The sequence below is a fragment of the Pelophylax lessonae genome, assembly GCF_965119305.1.
Source record: "Pelophylax lessonae genome assembly, chromosome: 2".
Classification (NCBI taxonomy): domain Eukaryota; kingdom Metazoa; phylum Chordata; class Amphibia; order Anura; family Ranidae; genus Pelophylax; species Pelophylax lessonae.
The window spans coordinates 359,239,753-359,261,716 of record NC_138769.1 but is presented as its reverse complement, the minus strand read 5'-3'; the positions used below and the strand labels follow the sequence as shown (position 1 = coordinate 359,261,716).

General features: G+C 44.9%; 1 protein-coding gene across 1 annotated transcript in view; it reads right to left on the bottom strand.

The window, feature by feature from the left end:
- Nucleotides 1-21,318, bottom strand: part of ZMPSTE24 (zinc metallopeptidase STE24) — a 30,344-nt gene extending 9,026 nt beyond the window's left edge. Inside the window, exons 1-4 of the mRNA XM_082244706.1 lie at nucleotides 21,103-21,318; nucleotides 10,049-10,195; nucleotides 2,329-2,415; nucleotides 469-585 (exon numbers count right to left, since the gene is read on the bottom strand). Of these exons, the coding sequence (XP_082100832.1) occupies nucleotides 469-585; nucleotides 2,329-2,415; nucleotides 10,049-10,195; nucleotides 21,103-21,204 (453 nt within the window). The 5' untranslated portion in view covers nucleotides 21,205-21,318. The remainder of the gene's footprint in view (nucleotides 1-468; nucleotides 586-2,328; nucleotides 2,416-10,048; nucleotides 10,196-21,102) is intronic.
- Between the last annotated feature and the right edge of the window lie 646 nt (nucleotides 21,319-21,964).

Sequence of the window (21,964 nt, the reverse complement as noted above, 5' to 3'; positions counted from 1 at the left end):
TGGTGTACACAAATTAAATGTTTTCACCCTTTTCCCCCACAATTTAGAGCTTCATTTTTGGTGTTCTCTTTATGCTATAAAACATATCCCAAAAAAAAGACAAATCTATATTAATCAAATTTCTTCATAAAATTTTAGGCCAATATGTATTCTGCTACATTTGTTTGGTAAAAAAAAAAAAAAAAAAAAAAAAAAAAAAAAAATGATGAATTTCATTGGCCACTGTGGCAAAGAGATTCGGATCTCAATGTAGCACAAGTGTGGTGACCTTACTGCACTTGTTATAGCCTTGTAACTGAAGATCTGTACCTTGGTATGATCATGCAGCTGCAGAAAGTCTGCAGAAGCCAGAGCATTGCACCCTCGATCAACTGATCGCGGTCACGCTTTTCAGGCTCCTATGCAGAAAAAAAATAAATGCATTTATTAAATTACATTAAAGCCATGCCATTCTTTAACTAGGATTACCTGTTGGTTAAAGCCATGCCTTTCTTCAATAATAAAGGTACTGTATAAGCTCCATGGGATACCAGTCACAGAACTAAACAGTGTGGCAAGTAACAGGAATATCAGCGAGTGAGTAATCTATAAAATAAATAAATAGATAAAGTAAATAAACTACAATCATAATAATTTTAGTCACCTGAATTGTTTTGACTGTTTGCATAACACATACATACAGATACAATGGTATAGAAAAGAACCCCCCACCCCAAAAAAAAAAAAAAAAAAAAGGACACACATTTTGTTGCTTTTCAGCCTGAAATGAAGACAGACACAGGCTTGTAAAACTAAATCATGTGTAGCTAAATCACCTTCTCAATGGCACACAAAGCCATCTGACTTTCAACTGTGATCAGTGGTGGTCATTTTAATTAGCTCAGCAAAAAAGTTTCCTGGTGCAACTGAAGCTAACAAGCAACTATAGGTGGGCAAGCCACTGTCGAAAGATATCCGGGAACGAGTTGTGGGAGGGCACAAGTCAGGGGAAGGATACAAAAAAAATTCAAAGGCTTGATCAATGCCTAGAAGCACAGTGGGGTCTATTATTAAGAAGTGGAAGGTATTTGGTACAACACAAACCCTCCCTGGGGGTCAGAAGGAAATTGGTCAGAGGTTACACCAAGAGGCCTACAGCAACTCTGAAGCAACTGCAAGAATTTAAGACAAAGAGTAGTCATTGTGTGCATGTGACAATATCACAATTTCTACAAAATGTGGCTTGTATGGGAGGGTTGCAATAAAAAAGCCACTCTTCAAGAAAGGCCACATGCAGTCACCTTGAAGATTCTGATGCCATATGGAAAAAATGTGTTACGGTCAGATGAGACTAAAATTGAATTATTTGGCCTCAACACCAAACAATATGTCTGGCAGAAATCCAATACAGCTCACCATCCAAATAACACCATTCCTAGAGTAGAGTAAAGTAGGGAGGTGGTTATATCCTGTTATGGGGGAGTTTCTCTGCAGCAGGGACTGGAGCACTTGTCAGGATAGAAGGCAAAATATGGTCAAATTCTTGAGGAAAATCTGCTGCCCTCTGCCAGAAAGTTGTTGATGGGAAGAAGATTTACCTTCCAACATGACAATGACCCAAAGCACACAGCAAAAATTACCACAGTGGTTTAAGGAAAGAAAAAAGGGTGAATGTCCTTGCATGGCCTAGTTAGAGCCCAGATTAAACCCCACTGAAAATCTCTGGAAGGACTTGAAGACTACAGTCAAACATTCACCATCAAATTGAACTGAACTTGAACAGTTATGCAAAGAAGAGTGGGCAAATATTGCAAAGTTAATAGAGACATATCCCAACAGACTAAAGGTTGTAATTAAAGCAAAGGGTGGTTCAACAAAATACTGACAAAAGGGGTGATCCTTTTCCAACTCGGGATTCTGTTTTTGAATTCTTTTTTCCCCTGACATGTTGGTGTTTTAGCTTTTTGGGATGTTAAAGTTGCACTGAATAAATATAGCTGGATAAAATAAAAACTGTGTCCATCTTCATGTCAGGCTGCAAAGCAACAAAAGGATTTAAAAAGGGGGGGGGGGAGGGGGATGACAGTATTTACAAGGCATCTGTGGTGGACTTCTACCACAGAAACAATAGGCACCTTCAAAACAAATGCATCAGCGGTCATAATGTTCTGGAGAAGATCAGCAGTTGGATACTTATTCTCACAGTAATATCTGAGATGCTGCATTTACCCCTAGAACTACTGCAAAGTATAATTAGAACAGCTAAAATGCAACCTTATCCTTCACTAATGGCAGCATTTAAAACAAGTTGACTTTAAATTGAAAACAAAAAATAAATTTCAAACCTACCTCATACTCTGCAGTGAAACCTCCACGAACCAGTACATATTCTGACACATTCCAAAGGAAAGGGATGCCTCCTAAAACAAGAATGAGCTGCACAAAAGACAAGTGTAAGGTACAACACCAATTCAGAGTGGCTATATCACCTGATATAAACCCAACAATATTATGAATAGTGTAAAATGTATATACAGTAACATTTAAAAAAAAAATGTAAATGTCATTTAAATGCAACAAGTGTATACAATTGAGCTGGACTTGAAATCAGCCTCTTATCCCATGTATAGAGGAAGGAAAACCATGCTAACAGGAGGAAAGAGCCATTTCCATTTTGGACAAGCTGAAACACCAGATTCTAGCTGCAGCTGGCCACGAGGAACGCTGCTCCCACAAAACCACTACAGGGTAGCAACAAATACTACTCAGGTTTTGATCTCGTCACATATATATATATATATATATATATATATATATATATATATATATATATATATATATATATATATATATATATATATATATATATATATATATATATATATATATATATGTATGTATGTATGTATGTATGTATGTATGTATGTATGTATGTATGTATGTATGTATGTATGTATGTATATATATATATATATATATATGTATATATATATATATATATATATATATATATATATATATATATATATATATATATATATATATATATATATATATATATATATATATATATATGACCCTTGAATATTTTCTCCCAGATCTGAATTTTCTAACCAGCTGCCATATACATTATATGACCCCAAGAGACTCACACCACGCAATGCAAGTCTTCCACGTATGATGGTAGATCTTCCTAGAGGTAGATTTCCTAGCTTTCAACGGTGTAAGAATCACCGACTCAGATAGACCCCCTACCCTTCAGCACCTGGTGTCAACAGCCAAGCCGTCAAAGCCAGCGACTGCAAAGCAAGATGGAAGATCAGTCCTTGGGACAGCAGCCAGTCCAGGGTCATTAAGATGACCGGAATCCCTTCTGCCTCAATCCTGCGTAGAAGTCTGGGCAGAGGCTTGAGAGGAGGGAAGGCCTAAATCAGATGATAAATGACCCCACAGGGCCATCTGTGTCGGCCGCCAGAGGATCCCTTGACCGTGCCACAAACCTCTGCACCTTTCTGTTGAGCCGAGACGCTAACAAATCTACCTCGGGGGTGCCCAACCAGAGACACAGTTGATGAAACACCTCCGGATGAAGGGACTACTCCCCATGGTCCAATGCCTGCCGACTGAGGTAATCCGCCTGACAATTTTCCACCCTGGGAATGTGTACGGCGGAGAGGGCTGCAATAAACCGTTCTGCCCACCTTAAAATGCCGGCTACCTCCAGAGCCGCCAGGACACTTCTTATGCCCCCTTGGTGATTGACATAAGCCACGACTGTGGCATTTTCTGATTGAATGCGCACTGAAGACGATCTGTCCAATGATCCAGACACAGTCTGACCATGGGAAATTCAAGGCATTGATTGGGAGTCTGGACTCTTCCACATCTAGATCCCCAGAGCAGAATGCTTGCCGAGGACGCCTCCCCAGCCGGACAGGCTGGCATCCACGGTGACCACTGTCCAATACAAGGAGAGGAAGGATTTTCCCAGCCGAAGCACCAGAGAACGAAGATACCATATCAGGGACTCCTTTGTCCCCAACCGGATCCGTTTTTCCAGAGACTGCGGAGTCTTGTCCCATTTGGTCAGAATTTCCCCTGGCATGGACCTCGTATGGAACTAGGCAAAACGGAACCGCCTCGAAGGTAGACACGATCAGGCCCAGCACCCGCATGCAAGTCCGGAGGGATGACCATTTGTTGAACAGGAGGAGATGAATTGCAGCCTGCATTTTCTGGAGTTTGTCCAGAGGAAGTAGCAGCTAAGGCCAAGTCCAGAGTCAGGCCCAGATAGTCCAGCTTTGTGAATGGAAACAGAGCAGACTTATGAAAATTCAGAATCCAGCCGAAATCCCGTAGAGATTGTATTGTAATCTGCAGGTTCTCCACCAGAGCAAAGGGAGACTCAGCTCACAGGAGATCGTCCAAGTAGCCCAGTACCGCAATGCCCCGGTGTGGCAAAGCTAGCACCGCGGCTAAAACTTGTGAAAACCAGAGGAGCAGATGCAAGAACAAAGGGTAACGCCACAGTAAAGTGGAGAAAACGCTGGTGACTGGCACATAATGGAATGTGAAGGTAGGCATCCAAGACATAGCTAGGAGGCTAGGAACCCTGACGTAGGGATGCCACCACCGTTCAAATAGACTCCATTCTGAATTTCTGTATCTGCACAAAGCAGTTTAGCCTCTTGAGGTCCGCAATTGGACGCACTTTGCCTTCCTTCCTGGGAACTGAACACGTTTGAATAAAAAACTCTGAAAATGTTCAGAGGTCGGAACCAGGACAATCACTCCTTAAAGGAAAAAGGTCCTGTACCGCCCCAAAAAGGCTCTGTAAGCGGTCTGGGAACAGGCGCAAGTTGGAAGGAAAAAAACCTTACCAGGGGACAAGAGCAAAACTCAATCTTGTAGCCAGACTGAATGACTTTGTGGACCCACTTGTCTTGCACCCAGGAAATCCATGGGCCGGAAACCAGAGAAGACGTCCCCCCACCCTTGATATGGGTGAGGGCGCACCTTCATGCAGAAGGAGCCTTGTCCACGGGTCTGGAGAAGCCATATCTTGGCTTGCCAGAAAGGTTCATTTGTATCCTCCAGAAGAGGCCCTGAAAGACTGAGCATTTGTCAGTCAACCCTGAGGGACAAAAAAAAAAAAAAAAAAAAAAAAAAAAAAATCTTCTTACGAGCAGAGAAGGAAGGCCCACATCTACAACGAGGTTCCTTGCCCTTAGTAGCCTGTGGAAGAAAAAGTACTTTAATGATGTCATTCAGGGTAGCTTCAAACAGGTGATCTCCTTGAAAAGGAGGATCAGGCAAGACCTTTTTTGAAATCTGATCTGCAGACCAGCACTTGAGCCAAAAGACACGCCGAAGGACCACTGCCAAAACAGAGAGGCAAGCCATAAGGAGAGCCGCATCCAAAGAGGCCTTAGATAAACTGCAGCCCCCTGGACCAGCTGGCCCGCCAGCTCAGCAAAGGCAGGGGGTAGCTGTTCCCCCTCCAGGTCACGGTGCAGGAGCTTAGCTTGCTTGATCAGAGTTTGCGACACTAAGGCAATGGTGAATACCGACCTCATTTCTGAACCAGCCAGATTGTACATAGTGTGAGCCACAGCCTCCCCCTTCCGGTCATCTGGATCCTTAAAGGCCGGGGACTCTTCAACCAGAATCATGGTTGTCTTTTTTAAAGAGGTTGTACACCGAGAAATTTTTTTTTTCTCTTCTTTAAATCCTGAAAGAGAAACCCATAATGAGCTAGTATGCATCGCATACTAGCTCATTATGAAATACTTACCTTAGAACGAGCCCCCGCCGTGCCGTCCGCTTACCTGTATGACGGGCGACATGTATAGTCGCCCGTCTTCCGGGATCGCGGCATCCGGCCATCTGATTGGCCGGAGCCGCGGTGACGTCACTCCCGCGCACGCGCGCGAGAGCCGACGGTCACGGCACGGGGCTCTGAAGGAACGGCACGATCTGCCGTTCCTTCAGAGCGCATGCGCCAGTGACGTCACTGGCTGCATTAAAGGTAAATATCTCCTAAACGGTGCATGTTTAGGAGATATTTACAGTACCTATAGGTAAGCCTTAATATAGGCTTACCTATAGGTACAACTTCCTGAGGAGGGTTTACTTCCTCTTTAATCTGGAAACCGGAGGGTCCACCACCGGTGGCACAGTCCACTTCTTAAGAAGGGACTCCTCATAGGGGGTAACGCCTTAGGGACCCCACGGGGACGCTTTGGTCGTCCCCACTCTTTAGCGACAATTCTGTAAAAATAGGCAGGGAAAGGAAATACCTTAGCCGCTTTGGATGGCTTGGTTGTGTCAAGGGGCACCTGCGCCTGTCGCAGCTTCAGCTGCGTCCTCCATCTTCAGGGTCTCATGCACAGATACAATCAGTCGCAGACGTGGAGAAATCATCCTCATTATCAAAGGATTCCAGGCTCGTGGTTGCAGACCCAGCAGGGTGACCCACGTCCGCGGCGGCCGAATCAGATTTAAGATCGGAAGAGGCAGGGGAAGGCGGGGGGGGGGGGGCTTTTGCTAGCCCGTTGCCCGCAAGCCATCTCCACCCGGGACACAAGGGACTCCAGGACCGCTATCAGTGCAAGGACGGAGGGCTCCACAGCCTCAGAGAGGAGATCAGGTGGGGAAACGTGCTCCAAAGACTCTACGACTCACCAGGGAGACCCCACAAAAAGTGTAACACTGCTAAAGGGACAACCCCCACTATGCTGGCAGCACCACTCGGTCGCCAAGAACAAAGCGTCCTCAGCAGAGGGAGTCAACAACCCACAGAAAAAGGCACCTGCAGCCACCAGGGAAATCTGCACTACACATGCGGCGATCAGGAACTAAAATGATCCAGGAGTCAGCACCAGGGGATGAAGAGGGGCTCCCACCGCAGAAATCGCCGCTTAACTGTCATGGCCACCGCTATTTTCAATGAAAAAAACACAATAAAATGTTCTATTTACTAGGACCAGAGATCACAGCAGGGAACTAGGTCCTTACTCCATACTAGGCAGAAAAAAAAAAAACCTGAGTGGCTATAGCAGAGAGAGGGAGTATACCCCCTGGGACTGCCCATGGGTGTAGCCAGAATTATTTTTTGCCAAGTGTCATACTCCTGTAGGGGGCAGTATAACCCAATGGTTATGACTATCAGGAGTTGCGTCCCTCAATGAACGAAAGAGAAATAAAGCCTCCACAAATGCCAGTTTGATCCACTGGGCAATTCTGTTCTCCGAAGCTTTGTACCCCAATTTTTTACCAGAATGCAAAATAGAGCATTCGATTTTCCAATGCCTTCGGACAATTCCAAATAAACGCAAGACTCATGCCCTCTAATCTAGGTTGGTGCAATTCAGCTTCTTTGGGATTAGTTTGGGATGTACAGAAGGAAGGCAAAACAATCTTCTGAGCCCAAGTAAAAATGGCACCTGCCAGCCGAATCAAGGAAGGGCACCGTGTCCCCCCCTTATTTGTCGATATAGGAGACCGCCACCACGCTGTCTGAAGACCTTGTAAGAGGTTCTCTTCGCTCCTCCACCACCACAAAGACCTCTTGGTCTTTGAGGATAGGTGAAAGGTCACGTCCAATGATTCTTGTCTCCCGTCGAGTTTCTCAGGATATTGGCCTGGTAACACCTGAAATAGGCCTTTGCCCAAGGAACCACTGGGATCGTTGCTGCCAAGAGACCTAGACCCAACATGGCTGTTCTGACGGTCACTGCTAGATTGCTTTGAAAGGAAGTCACTATAGCCTTTACTTTTTCTACCTCCTCCGCCGTGAGAAAGACTTTCTGCGCTACAGAGTTTACCCTGTACCCCAGGTAGCACAGGTCCTCTGCTGGCATCAGGTTCAAATTTTCCCTATTTATCAACCAACCCAGATTTTCCAGAAAAAGAATGGCCACCCACAGATCCCTTTGTAATTGGGGCAAGGATTAGGCAAAAAAATAAAAGGTTGTCCAAATACGACAGATTCCCTTTTAGTCTGGGGGGGGGGGGGGCAGTGCCTCCGCCAGGACCTTTGTAAAAATCCTGAGCAGCAGAGCCCTGAACTGAAAATGGCAGACTTTCCCCCCACCCCCGCTTGTCTTCCACCCTCAAAAATTTTTGCGATTCTTCGTGGATTGGGATGTGCAAATAAGCATCCCTCAAATCAAGGGAAGCCCTATAGCAATTTGTGGGGAGAATACATTTTGCACTAAAAATGGTTTCCATCCGAAACGTTTTGTAGGCTACCCATTTGTTCAGAAACTTCAGGTTCAAAATTAGACTAAATTTGCCTGACGGTTTCCACACCATGAAAACACGCGAATAGAAACCCTGGTTTGTCTCCTGCTGAGACCACTGGGACGAGGTCCACTAGGTCGCGAATTTGTTACCAAAGTGCAGTCGCCTTCTGAGAATCCCTGGAAGGGGAGGTTATTAAAAAAAAAAAAAAGTCTCTTAAGAACATTTTTGGTTTTAGTCAGAAAGGCTTTCTTCTTATCCGCCGTTCGGTCCAAGACCTTCTCCAGGTCTGGCCGGAACAAAAGATCCCCCTCGAAAGGAATGCGGCAAAGTCTTATTTTTGAGGATGAATCTCCTGACCAGGATTTCAACCAAAGGGGTTGTTGGGAAGAATCGAACAGGGCTGCGGCTTTAGCCAAGAGCTTGACAGAATCTGCTGAGGCGTCTGCCATATACCCCGCCGCCTTATGTAGCATAGGTAGGGAATCCAGGATTTTCTTTCCCGAGAAGTCCCCGATTCCAAATGGGCCTGAAGTTGGTCAAACTAAACTTCCAAATTACGGGCCATCACTGTTGTAGACATTGCCGGCTTTAAATTAGCCACGACTACTTCCCATGACCTCTTCAGTAAAACCTCCATCCTTTTGTCCATAGGTGCCTTAAGGACCCCTCATGTCCTCAAAAGCGAGATCTGTTGTCTTAGTGCAATGCAAAAAAGCTACGTCTAAACTCTGAACTTTATTCCACACGCAGGAGGGGTCCTCATTAAAAGGCGAACCTCCTTTTCAAGCTTCTTGGAAAAAACAACTTTTTCTTAGGCTCCATCCACTCTTTTGATGGAGTTGGATAATGCGCAATGTAGCGGAAATACCCTACTTTGACCTTCCTTCAGGGTTTGGTACATTTTGTCATAGAGGGACAGAGACACCTGTTCCTCTTTAATATCCAGAGTTTCATAAATCACACCCAGCAAGGTATCCACCTCCTCGAGTAAAAAGCTTGTATCTAGGCTATTTTGTCCCATGATCTGAAATACTTTTGGATGAAGCTGCTTCACTTAGCTCCTCCTGGGAATCCAGATCTTCCTCCCCAGTTTTCCCACCCTCCTCTGGGGCTGAAACGAAGGGTACTTTGGCTGTTTTGGGGTCTCAAGGTTCAACAGCATAGACTTAATTGCCTTCATCTTTTTTTTCACCCCAGTAATTAAGTCCTTACTCGCCCCCGTAGCCTCTTTATATACTAATTTATCTATACATGACTTGCAGAGGAGTTTGTTCCAGCCCTCAAATTTAGTTGCACAAGCCAGGCACCTCTTCCTCCCCCTTGATTTCTCTGATTCTTTGGGCTGAGCCTGAAAAGAGGAAAAAAAAAAAAAAAAAAAAGCAGAAGGGGGAACAAACAAACAAGAAAAAAAAAAAAAATGCTGTCAGGAACCCTGGTTTGGATAGGTGCAACCATCACCGCCACCTGTGCTCCCCGTCAGCCAAAACAAGATTCACAAGGCACATATTATATATGTTTGGGGGTTCCAAGTAATTTTCTAGCAAACAATACTGATATTAATTTGTAGACTACATGTGTCAGAAATAGGCTTGGTCCTTAAGTGGTTAATCAAGCTCTCTTTTGGTAATATGCAATCCCATTTTTTTTTTTTTTTCAGTGAAAACATTTCCACATACTTTGAAAACCTATTGAATAAAAGTGTCAGGATAATACAAATAAACCCAAAATAACCCCTTTTTGATTACTCATACATTCATGTCACATACAACATTTTTATACACACACTGAAACCTGAACACACATACAGCTACAAGAAACTTACTGTGCCCTCTATTTCAGAGTATAATCCAGACCAAAAACTGAAGTTACTTTTATCAAGCTGATAAAGGCGAGATTTCTCAAATGTTTCTGGATCCATAATATTACCAAGTTCAGAAGGCACGTGTGTTGTAGTTCGATATACCTTTCTCTGCAATAGAAAATTAAATTCTTTAGTAAACGTTAAAGCCGATAACACGTAATAAAAGTAGTTTTTACCCAGCCAACACTCTACAGTAATATAGCACCAAAAGACAGTTCAAAACACACAGGGATTTCCACTGTCAGTAGGAGCCCCCATAGCCAAGATAATAAAATGTGCTCTTGAACCACGTCTTATTATGCATCCACAGCAAATACTTTTAAAAAGTAGGCAGGTTTATATAATACAAGTAAAACCAGAAAATGGTTACATAAAAAAAAAAAAAAAAAAAAAAAATTTAGAATGGTTGAAAATTGATTGTAATCCCACCACAGATAGCAGAGGTTTACATTTAAAACCTAATCGGTCTTATCACAAACACCAAATTTTCTCTCATTTGATGTGACCATCCATGCAAGAAAGTTCAATGGTAATCAGCTGACGGTCTAAAAACAAGAACTACCCACTACTGCATGTATTGTGGAACTTCTGTCAAATAACACATACACTGCATCTCTCACCAATGCCTGCCAAGAAACTTTAGTGGGTTCCCAGGAAACTTCAGTGTTTCAGTAATATACAAGTACCGGAGGAACAGGCAAATACACACCATCACCTCTGGGGGATGTCTACAGCCTGAAGGACCTTTCAAATGAAAGATTGGTCTTGGCTGGACAGGAAATCTATCCTGTAATATTTTGAAGGGTACTGAAGCTCGACCAGGTTGCCACCAGGCAGATTTTGTCTGACGTAACTCCAGCTTTTCCACATATAAAGATGGTCAGGCCCTGGTAGATTGGGCTGTGATCCCCTTGGGTGGTACCTGGTTGAGATTGGTAGATGTAAGATGTTAGTCTGATCTAACTGCCTGCTCTGTGGGGCTATTGAGAGGAATCCCTTCCTCTGTCCATACTGATGTCAAAGATTTGGGAAATGACCACTCACTCCACTGAGAAGTTCTACCTATAACTATGAAGTGTAGCAGGGAACCCCTAATTAAATCCATTTTAGGAATCATGCTGACAGTGATTACTCTGTGGGCCACTGGAATAATGCTTTACGAGCTGGAGACAATAGAGACCAAAAAAACCCTACAGCAGTGATAGACTGGCACCCTAAAAAATGGCCACAAAAAAAAAACATCGCTATGATGCCCCTTGGTTTGCTATGCGTCACTGGCCCCAGGTCCACACATGCACCATCCAATGTAAGCATGGAAATGCTGCTTTCCATCCCTGGTTGGGTCTGAAAATAGCTAAGAGATCACCCATACCTGAATCTGAGTGGACTACTGTAAAGACTATAGAGACTTGAGTAGGGCTGCAACCAACAATCGTTTTCATAATCGATTAGTTGGCCGATTATTGTTTTGATCGATTAATCGGATAAAATCATGAAAAAAAAAAAAACTCAATATGCCATTTTTTTCTTTTATTTAAAATAATAATGAACAGTGTTACACATAAACTGCACAAACAAAAACGTAAACTTTACAATTTACAGTAACATTACACAACTGTGCAAATTGTTAAAAAGCAGTACAAAAACAACAAACATTCTGAAAAAAGGTGGACTATAACTGTTCAAGAAACTTTGCATTGGAATGTAAAAATGTCAACCATTTCCACGTGCTCAGGGCAGAGGCTGGCTCTCTTTTTAGAAACGATGTTGCCTGCAACAGAAAAGAGAAGCTCTGAAGGAGTGGAGGTGCCTGGGATGCACAAAAAGGATTTTGCTAGTTTTGCCAAGGTAGGATATTTCTCTTGGTTCCCCTTACAGCAATGCAAAGGGTTTCCCTCCTTGGCAAGTGGCTTCTCTGCAAAATAAGCTTGGACTTCATTCCTTACTTGTGTATGAATATCCACCTCAAGTTGCCCCCAGACTCAAGGAGTGAGTCAAGTAGAGATGCTGAAGATGTTGAAGGCTCAGCAACTCTAGTTGCAGGCAAAGTGGTTGTTTGCTGCTGCACCATCTCCCTTCATAAAGCAAGCGCCTCTGTCTGTACATTAATAACTTGCTCTGGTGATAAAAATTGTAATCTTCTAAATCTAGGGTCCAGGGCAGAGGAAAGAATTACTTTGTTTGGGACCTGTTCAAAAAGGATCCCCTTCCATCTGCTTTAAAGCTGGTCTGCAGTGGCTTGGAAGGTCTTCAGCAGAGATGATTAAAAGAAGCAGTTTTATTGGACCGCAACAGCCCCTATCACAAGTGCAGGCACGGACGATAGAGTAACATATTCTTGGCCACTCATGAATACAGTACAGCATTCAAATGGCTTAAGAGCAGTGGAAAGTTTTTCCAAGAATACTCCACTGGTCTGGTTTTTAAGTCCATTGAAGGTTGTTCCTCTTTGTGTAACTGATGGGTCAGACATAGTTGCAATTAACGTCCACCTTTGTTCAATGAGTCTTTCAACCATATAGTAAGTGCTATTTCATCTTGTGCTTACATCTTGAAGAAGGTTGTGCTCAGTGTACCCCTCTGCTTCTCCTTTAATTTGCTGCTGGCTAGCTCACTTTTTTTTTAAAAATGTACAACTAGTCCTCTTGCAGCACTAACAGCTCTCTCAATTCCTGAATTCTTTAACGCAGCACCGATCACCAGCTGCAAGGTGTGGCCAGTGCAGCGGATACTGGTCCAGCCATGTGTGTCCTTCAGGATTTTTTGCAGCAGCCACAATATATGCACCATTGTCATGGACAATGACAATTATTTTCTGAGCCAGAATTTCAAATTTTGCAGTGACCTCCTCCAACCATTCTGCAATATTTGCTGCTATATGTCTGTCTTCCAGAGGAATGGTAGTGAGGCAGATAGAAATCATCTTCCACCCCTCCCCTATGTAGTGGCATATAATGCCAAAGAAAGCCTCATGTCCATATGTCCGCAGTAAAGGCAATTCTGCTTTCATTAGCGCTGATGGTATCGCATCCTTCATTCTGAAAGGTCTCCTGGTACTTTCTCCTTTCTCTCCACAAGTTTAGTAAAATGGGTTCTTGATGGGAGAGTATATCCAGGGTTCAGTACACTGATCATGCTTTGAAATCCTCGGTCTTCAACCATGGATAGTGGGCGCATGTCAGTGACTAGCATTTTCATAATCAAATCCGTTATAATTGCTGATTTTTGGGGAATGCACAGAGGATTTATCTGCACAAACTCTGTCATGGTGCGTTGTTTCTTTCTGCAATGAAAAAGATATGAATGATTAGTATGCAGGAAAAGCTATTTCTGTGTAACACAATATATCATTTGGGTTTAACTTACCATCCTGAGGTTTCGCCTTCCTCTGTGAAGCCCACGTGTTTCCATTTCATGTGCTTGTGCATCATTGTTGTGCTTCCGTGCCATACAAGTTCCATTTTGCAGGTGACCAACTTCTTTGCAGCATTTAAATTGGGTACATGTAAAGTTTGTTAAAAAAAAAAAAAAAAATATTACTCTTTAAACCACTCGCCGACCGCTCACGTTGCTACTACTGCAGCAGAGCGGCTCGGCTGGGTCCAGCGACGTAGACCTACGTCACTGGATTCCTCCCCCTCTAGGCGGCGCGCGCAGCCGGAGGCTCATTCCCGCTGTATTCAGACACAGCGGGAGTCGAGCCAGGGGAGGAGAGGCGGTGATCACCGCCGCTCTTCCCCGATGTGTAAACAAAGCGGGCGGATCTCCTCTGTGACCGGCAGGGACAGATCACAATATTCAGCATAGCTGAACCTGTGATCTGTGTCACACAATACCCTCCCCCCACACACGTCAGTAAGCATGAGGCAACATTTAACACTGATACTGGTTGCACTAATGCAGCACAAAGGGGTTAATTAACTGCCACTGGTCGGTCACTAATAGATGAGTGACCAGCAGTGGCAATACATTAACCCCCTCATGCTGCATAATACAAATACCATTGGTAATTAAATGAACCTCTTGCCAACCCATCACAGTACATATACTGTGACAGGGTGGCAGCGACAGGTGTACGTCGCTGCCTGTTTTTGGTGTATGCCCCTCTATCCATTTTAAAAAATTTTGGGGGAAAAAGTTATTTTCGGTTTTCGGCCAAGGGCATCCTGCATTTTCGGTCCAGAATTTTCATTTCGGTGCATCCCTAATTATTATCAATTTAGTCAATTAGTTATTTCAGCCCTAGACTGGAGCATAAAACAGTATAAAAGAATTCCATTATACCTAGGCCATAGTTACCACTGCAACTCCTGATGTGTCCAAATAGCTACTTAAAGCATGGACTAACGCCCTTGACCATCAGTGTTGAGAGGGATGACCAGGAAAGTGCTCCGACCACAAACAGAAAGAAATACACAGAAAATTGCTAGACTGCCAATCAGTAACTACGCATATGAGAAATATGAAAGAACAAATCATACAGTACATTCTTGCAGGGCTGCAACTAACGATTATTTTCATAATCGATTAGTTGGCCGAATATTGATCCCTTTTGCACCCTGGCTCCGCTGGATTAGGTTGGCCAGAGACTGCGGAGTCTTGTTCCATTTGATCAGAATCTCCCTTGCACGGACCTTGTATGGAACCGTGCAAACAGGACCGCCTTAAAGATAGGCACCATCAGGACTAGCACTAGCATGCAAGTTCAGAGGGGAATGACCATCTGCTGGACAGCAGGCGGCCAGTTGCAGCCTGCAGGTTCTGGAGTTTGTCCAGAGGAAGGAGTACTCTAGCTAAGGCCGAGTCCAGAGTCAGATCCAGATAGTCTGGTTTCGTGGAAGGAACCAAGGCAGACTTCCGAAGATTCTGAATCCAGCCGAACTTCCTAAAGGTCCCCAAGGAGATCTCCAGGTTTTTCCCCAGCGCAGTAGGAGACTCTGCTTGCAGAAGACGTTCGTCCACGTAGCCCAGGACCGCGATTCCCTGCTGACGTAACAATGCTAGCACCGGGGCCCACACTTTCATTAAGACCCAAGGAGCCGAGGCGAGACCAAAGGGTAACGCCACAAACTGATAATGCTCCTCTCCCACGACAAAGCGGAAGAAGCGCCGATGACGGACACATAATGGAATGTGAAGGTAAGCGTCCTTGATGTCAGCAAAAAAATCCACCTGATGCAGGGAAGCCACCCCCATGCAAACTGACTAAATTCTGAACTTCTGCATCTGTACACACAGTTCAGCACCTTAAGGTCCAGGATTGGATGCACCTTGCCTTCCTTTCTGGGGACTGTAAACAGGTTTGAGTAAAACCCCTGAAAACGTTCCGAAGTTGGAACCGGGACAATCACCCCTTGAAATAAAAAGGTCTTGCACCGCCCCAAAGAGAGCCTGTTAGCAGACCGGGGACAGTCGCAAGTTGAAGGAAAGAACCTTTTCAGAGGGCAAGAATGAAACTCGATCTTGTAGCTGAACCGTATGACTTATGAGGGCGCACCTTCAAGCTGAAGGGGCCTTGTCCTCAGGTCTGGAGAAGCTTGTTCCTGACTTGCCAGTCCAAGTTTGCTTGGATCCTCCAGAGGAGGCCCTAAAGGGCTTCGATCCCTTGTCAGTCGACCCTGAGGGACAAAAAAAAAACAAAAAAAAAAACAACTTTTGAGCAGAGAAGGAAACCCCACATCTACGACGAGAGACCTTGCCCTTAGTAGCTTGTGGAAGAAGGGTACTCTTCCCCCCCTGTGGGACCCTAAATGATGTCATCCAGGGTAGCACCAAACAGGCAATCCCCTTAAATGGGAAGATCAGTCAAGGCCTTTTTAGAAGTCTGATCCGCAGACCAGCATTTGAACCAAAAAACATGCCGAAGGACCACTGTCGAAAACAGAGAGCCAAGCTGGGAGCTGCATCCAAAAGAGGCATCACAGAAAAACTGCAGCCCGTGGACCAGCTGGTCCACCAGCTCAGCAAACGTAGGAGGCAACTGTTCTCCCTCAGGGTAATGGCCTAAAAGCTTAGCTCACTCGGTCAGGGTCTGGGACACCAGGGTAATGATGATCGGCCTCAGTGCGGGACCAGCCAGGGTGTACACAGCCCCCGTCTTCCTATCAGCTGGGTCCTTAAAGGCCTGGGACTCTTCAACTGAAATCATGGTTGCCTTGTTTAACCTGGAAACCGGAGGGTCCACCACCAGGGGGGTGGGAACAATCCACTTCTTAAGGGACTCCTTATAGGGGTATGGCCTAGCAAAGTGCTTAGGGAACCGAAGAGGATGCTTTGGTCGTCCCCACTCTGTAGTGACAATTCTGTCAAAATAGGAAGGGAAAGGTTACACCTTTGCCGCTCTGGATGGCTTGCGAGTGCCAAAGGGGACCTGCACCTTTGTTGCAGCTGTAGCTGCGTCCTCCCATCTTTAAGGTCTCACGCACAGATACAATCAGTGTGTCCCCAGTGCCTTTTAGTGCACGGTTGCAGAAGTGGAGGAATCCCCCTCATGATCTGAGTATTCAGTGTGTGTGGTCGCAGACCCATGCATAGTGACCCACGTCTGTGGTGGCCAAATGAGATTCAGGATCTGAGGGACAGATGAGGCCGGGGAAGGCGGGGGGCGCTTTTTTTGCCATCCGTCCAGGAGGGCTATGCCACGGCAGACCTAGCGCGGAGCTGAGGTCTGCAAGCACTCGCTGGCCAGACTGGGGTGACCACTTATTCTAGATTATGCAGCCCGTCGCCCAGTCCGGCAGTTGATTGTACGGCACAGGAAAAAAAAAAAAAAAAATCTATCTAAAAGAAAATAAATAAATAAATTTATGTTGTCAGGACCATAGATCCCAGCAAGGAACTAGGTCCCTACTCCTGACTAAGCAGCAAAAAAACTGAGTACCTATAGCAGAGAGAGGGAGTATACCCCCTGGAGCTGCCCATAGGCGTAGCCAGACTTTTTCTACCTAGTGTCCTACACTCCTATAGGGAGCAGTATAACCCATTAGTTAAGAATATCAGGGGCTGTGTCCGTCAATAAACGAAAGAGAAAAGGCAAATTTATTCTTAAATATCTATATGCATTAGGGCTCGACCGATATCTTTTTTTTCATTGCCGATACCGATACTCATCAGCCTAGCCTTAGCAGACAAATGCGGATCACTGCATTCTATCCAGCACCCTGCAGTGCCTTGGCTACCTTGGTGATCTTGTGTTGATCATGTTTATACGTGTGATACCTACATAGGTTTTGTGAGTATAATATATACTTTTTATTATTTTAATAAATCCTTTTAGTGGTAATGCACTAGTTAGTTGCGCCCTTCTCTTGTTGTCATAAAGTAGTGAGTGTACAGCTTGCTACAATGTAAAGTAGTGATTGTACAGCTTGTATAACAGTGTAAATTTGCTGTCCCCTCAAAATACCTCAACACACAGCCATTAATGTCTAAACCATTGGCAACAAACGTAAGCACACCCCTAAGTGAAAACGTTTAAATTGGGCCCAAAGGGTCAATATTTTGTGTGGCCACCATTATTTTCCAGCACTGCCTTAACCCTCTTGGGCATGGAGTTTACCAGGGCTTCAGAGACCGTGCGCTCCACCTTCCATTTGAGGATGCCCCACAGATGTTCAATTGGGTTTAGGTCTGGGGACATGCTTGGCCAGTCCATCACCTTTACCCTCAGCTTCTTTAGCAAGGCAGTGGTCATCTTGGAGGTGTGTTTTGGGTCGTTATGTTGGAATACTGCCCTGCGGCCCAGTCTCTGAAGGAAGGGGACCATGTTTTGCTTCATTATGTCCCAGTACGTGTTGGCATTCATGGTTCCCTCAATGAACTGTAGCTCCTCAGTGCCGGCAGCACTCATGCAGCTCCAGACCATGACACTCCCACCACCATGCTTGACTGTAGGCAAGACACGCCTGTCTTTGTACTCCTCCCCTGGTTGCCACCACACATGCTTGACACCATCTGAACCAAATAGGTTTAGCTTGGTCTAATCAGACCACAGGACATGTTTCCAGTAATCCATGTCCTTAGTTTGCTTGTCTTCAGAAAACTGTTTGCAGGCTCTCTTGTGCATCAACTTTAGAAGAGGCTTCCTTCTGGGATGACAGTCATGCAGACCAATTTGATACAGTGTGCGGCATATGGTCTGAGCACTGACAGGCTGACCCCCCACCCCTTCAACCTCTGCAACAGTGCTGGCAGCACTCATACATCTATTTCCCAAAGACAACCTCTGGATATGATGCGGAGTATGTGCACTCAACTTCTTTGGTCAACCATGGCCGGCCTGTTCATACAGTGGTTTAACAGGACAGGTTCCACTCTGGTCTTGGCCACCGTGCTGCAGCTCAGTTTCAGAGTATTGGCAATCTTCTTATAGACAAGGCCATCCTTATGTAGAGCAACAATTCTTTTTTTTTTTTTTTTTTTCTTCAGATCCTCATAGTTCTTTGCTATGAGGTGCCATGCTGAACTTCCAGTGACCAGTATGAGAGAGTGAGAGCAATAACACCAAATTTAACACACCTGCTCCCCATTCACACATGAGACCTTGTAATGCTAACGAGTCATATGACACTGGTTAGGGAAAATGGCTAATTGGGCCCAATTTGGACATGTTCACTTAGGGGTGTACTCAATTTTGTTGCCAGCGGTTTAGACATTAATGGCTGTGTGTTGAGTTATTTTGAGGGGACAGCAAATTTACACTATAATACAAGCTGTACACTCACTATTTTGCATTGTAGCAAAGTAATTTCTTCAGTGTTGTCACATAAAGATATAAAATATGTTGGAACCCCAGCAGATGTTTCCATCGGCTCTCAGGTGCTGCTCCCGCCACCATTGCCTGTAAGGGAAACCAGCAGTGCAGCCTTGCGGCTCCACAGCTGGCTCCCTACCGGACATGTGCTTTGTGAATGGCTGTTGGGGGGGGTGAGGAGGGGGCTGAACTTCCACGGGGGACTTTGCCGTATCTCGCCACAGCCAGGTCTCCCAGAAGTGGGGATGGGTACCTGTAAAAAAACAGGTACCCATTACCCCCCCCCCCCCTCCCGAAAGGTGCCAGTTGTGGCACCGGTAGGGGGGGGGGGGGGGGGAGAGGGTAAAGGAAGCAGATAAGCAGGGCTTTCACTTTTGGGTGGAACGCTGCGTTAAATGAATATTTGTGAACTGGCAGGATTTTTAATGCAGAAGAGACATTATAAGGGTCATACATCAATTCTGATGCAAAGCAGAGCTATGCTAAACAGAAGCAGTGAGACACATCCAAATGCAAAGCAGAGCTATGCTAAACAGAAGCAGTAAGACACATCCAAAGACTTTAGATTTATTACCCAACAGGAAGGTTACAGCCCGAGAGTCATAAATTCCTCTTTTGGCTGCTCCTGCCTGCCTTCAACCAGACCCCTTTCTAATTATGCTTTGGTTTAAAGTGAAAGTCTGTCTTCGAACTTTGCAACTGTTGCATTTGCCTGCCCAGGAATACAGACATACAGCTGTTTAAACCTGTTGCAGAGACTTTGCTGGAGATGCAGCCTGATTTGTGACTGTCTCAAATGTCCTTGACAAGTGTCCCCTATGTCTCTTTTACATAAAAGTATTCTTACCTGCATGTTCATAAAGTACAGCATGCCATCCCTTCAGAGCACATGCGCCAGTGACGTCACCGGCTGCACGTAATGTGAAAATCTCCTAAACAGTGCAAGTTAAGGAGATATTCACTGTACCTACAAAGGTAAGCTTTATTATAGGCTTACCTGTAGGTACAAGTTCAAAAGTTGAGTTTAATAACTTCCCGACTGCGCTATAACCGAACGACAGTTACAGCGCGGTTGTCCAGTTTTGGGAGGGTGACTATCGATGTCCTCCCAGAACCCAGGTCCCGCTGCGGCACCCTCTGTGATTGCTGTGTCCTTAAGACACAGCAGATCAAAGATCTGGGTAAAGAGCCAATCACAGCTGCTCTTTACCACGAGATCAGCTGTGTCCAATCACAGCTGATCACGATGTAAGCACACTTCCTGGTTATCGGCATTCCTTTCCTCGCACTGTTACAGTGTAAGAAGAGGCGAGAGCAGGTAACCGGCTGGTGCGAAAGAGGACATCTGCACTGATAATAAGGGGAACCGATAATCAGTATCCTGATTATCAGTGCAGACTCATCAGCGCCCATCAGCAAAAGGAGAATAAAAAAAAAATTACCTGATTGCAAAATTTTATAACAGAAACTAAGAAAAAGTTTTTCTTTTCCCCGAATTTTTGCTCTTTTTTTCCATTTATCAAAAAATAAATACCATCAAAAGAAAGCTGTGAGTGAAATAAAAAAATGATAAAAATGTCATATAGTTACAGTACCGCATAATTGTCATTCAAAGTGCGACAACACTGAAAGCTGAAAATTGTCCTGGGCAGGAAGGGGGTAAAAGAGCCCAGTAGGAAAGTGGGTAATTCCACTTTCCCCCACCTTCTGCATTGCAGGGTGTGATGTCAAACAATGAGCCCCCCAGATCTCAGAAGGCAATCCAGTTCAGTGGATTTGGGGTCCCCCCCCTGTTGCCAAGATCCTGCTGTAAAGAGCTCCTTTTCCCCTCAGGTTCATATCTCCTCTCTTATTCTGCAGCCATTTGTACAGAGAAGGGGGGCTAATATGGAGTAGGAAATTTATATATATATATATATATATATATATATATAGATAGATAGATAGATAGATAGATAGATAGATAGATAGGACGAAAGCACATTTTTGTATTTGTTCATTTATGTAGCACATATTTTAAATCCAAATGGGAGGGGGCTCAGATTTCAATGGAGGACTTTATATTGTACTGCACTGTGCTTGTTGCCTTTAGTTGCTCGGTCTCCTCTGTCCTCCCTGACAGAGTACAGTAGCTCACAGCCCAGTGTCAGTAAGCAATAAGGATGTCATATTGCCAGGCTACTCCTCATTACTGAGGCCTCCATAAGTGACAAAGCATGACACATCCCCTTCTCCCCCTCAGCAGCCGCACTCACTCACTCACCTGCCTGCTGGCCAGATAGGCCTCCCACACGTACACCACCCATGAGAAAAGCAGCACGGCGTAGAATATCTGCCTCTCCACAGACAGTTCAGACAGCACCATGTTGCCAGCCGTACAAACACCACCAACAACCGGCTCACAACCGAAACCAAACGAGCCGAGCGCTGATTGGTTCACGGCTGACGTACACTAAAACCGAAGCCTTCTTAGCGTGGTCCTTCCCACAGGAAAACGCTCATTGGTTACCATGTTAGATAGCGCCTGCTCTGATTGGTGAACAACGCTTCCGCCTTTGGGTCCTTCCGGGCTCTCTGATCATTCGGGAGCCGCGATTGGTGGAAGGTGTCTCAGGCGGCACAGGAACTGAAGTTGATACAAGCACAGGAACAATAGAGAACAAGAAGCGTTGTTGCAGTGCAATAAGGGAACAGAGGGGACCTGCATAGGTGATTGGTCTTGGGTTGGCTGCCTTCAGTCCTGAGAATCACAATGAGGGAGCAATGGGAAGCTTAGGGAAAGAAATAACCGAATAGATTACATGGAAGTGGAAGACGAGCTGCTTTACCCTATATTAGAATGTGTGCTTTTCTTCAATCTTACCTAAAGGGCCCAATCATAGTAATACATTGTTGCAACATGCGCTAAAAATGGACACCAGAACAGGCTTTTTCAGGGACTTTTTGTTTACAAGTTTATAGCAGTTTTTTTTTTTTGCTAGAAAATGAATTAGAACCCCCAAACATATTTTTTTACAGAGACTCCAGGGCACTCGTGTCAAACACAAGGCCCAGGGGATGAATCCAGTCCTCTGGGCCATTTCACGTGGCCCTTGCAGCCAGGGCTTTTTTTTTTTTTTTAGCCA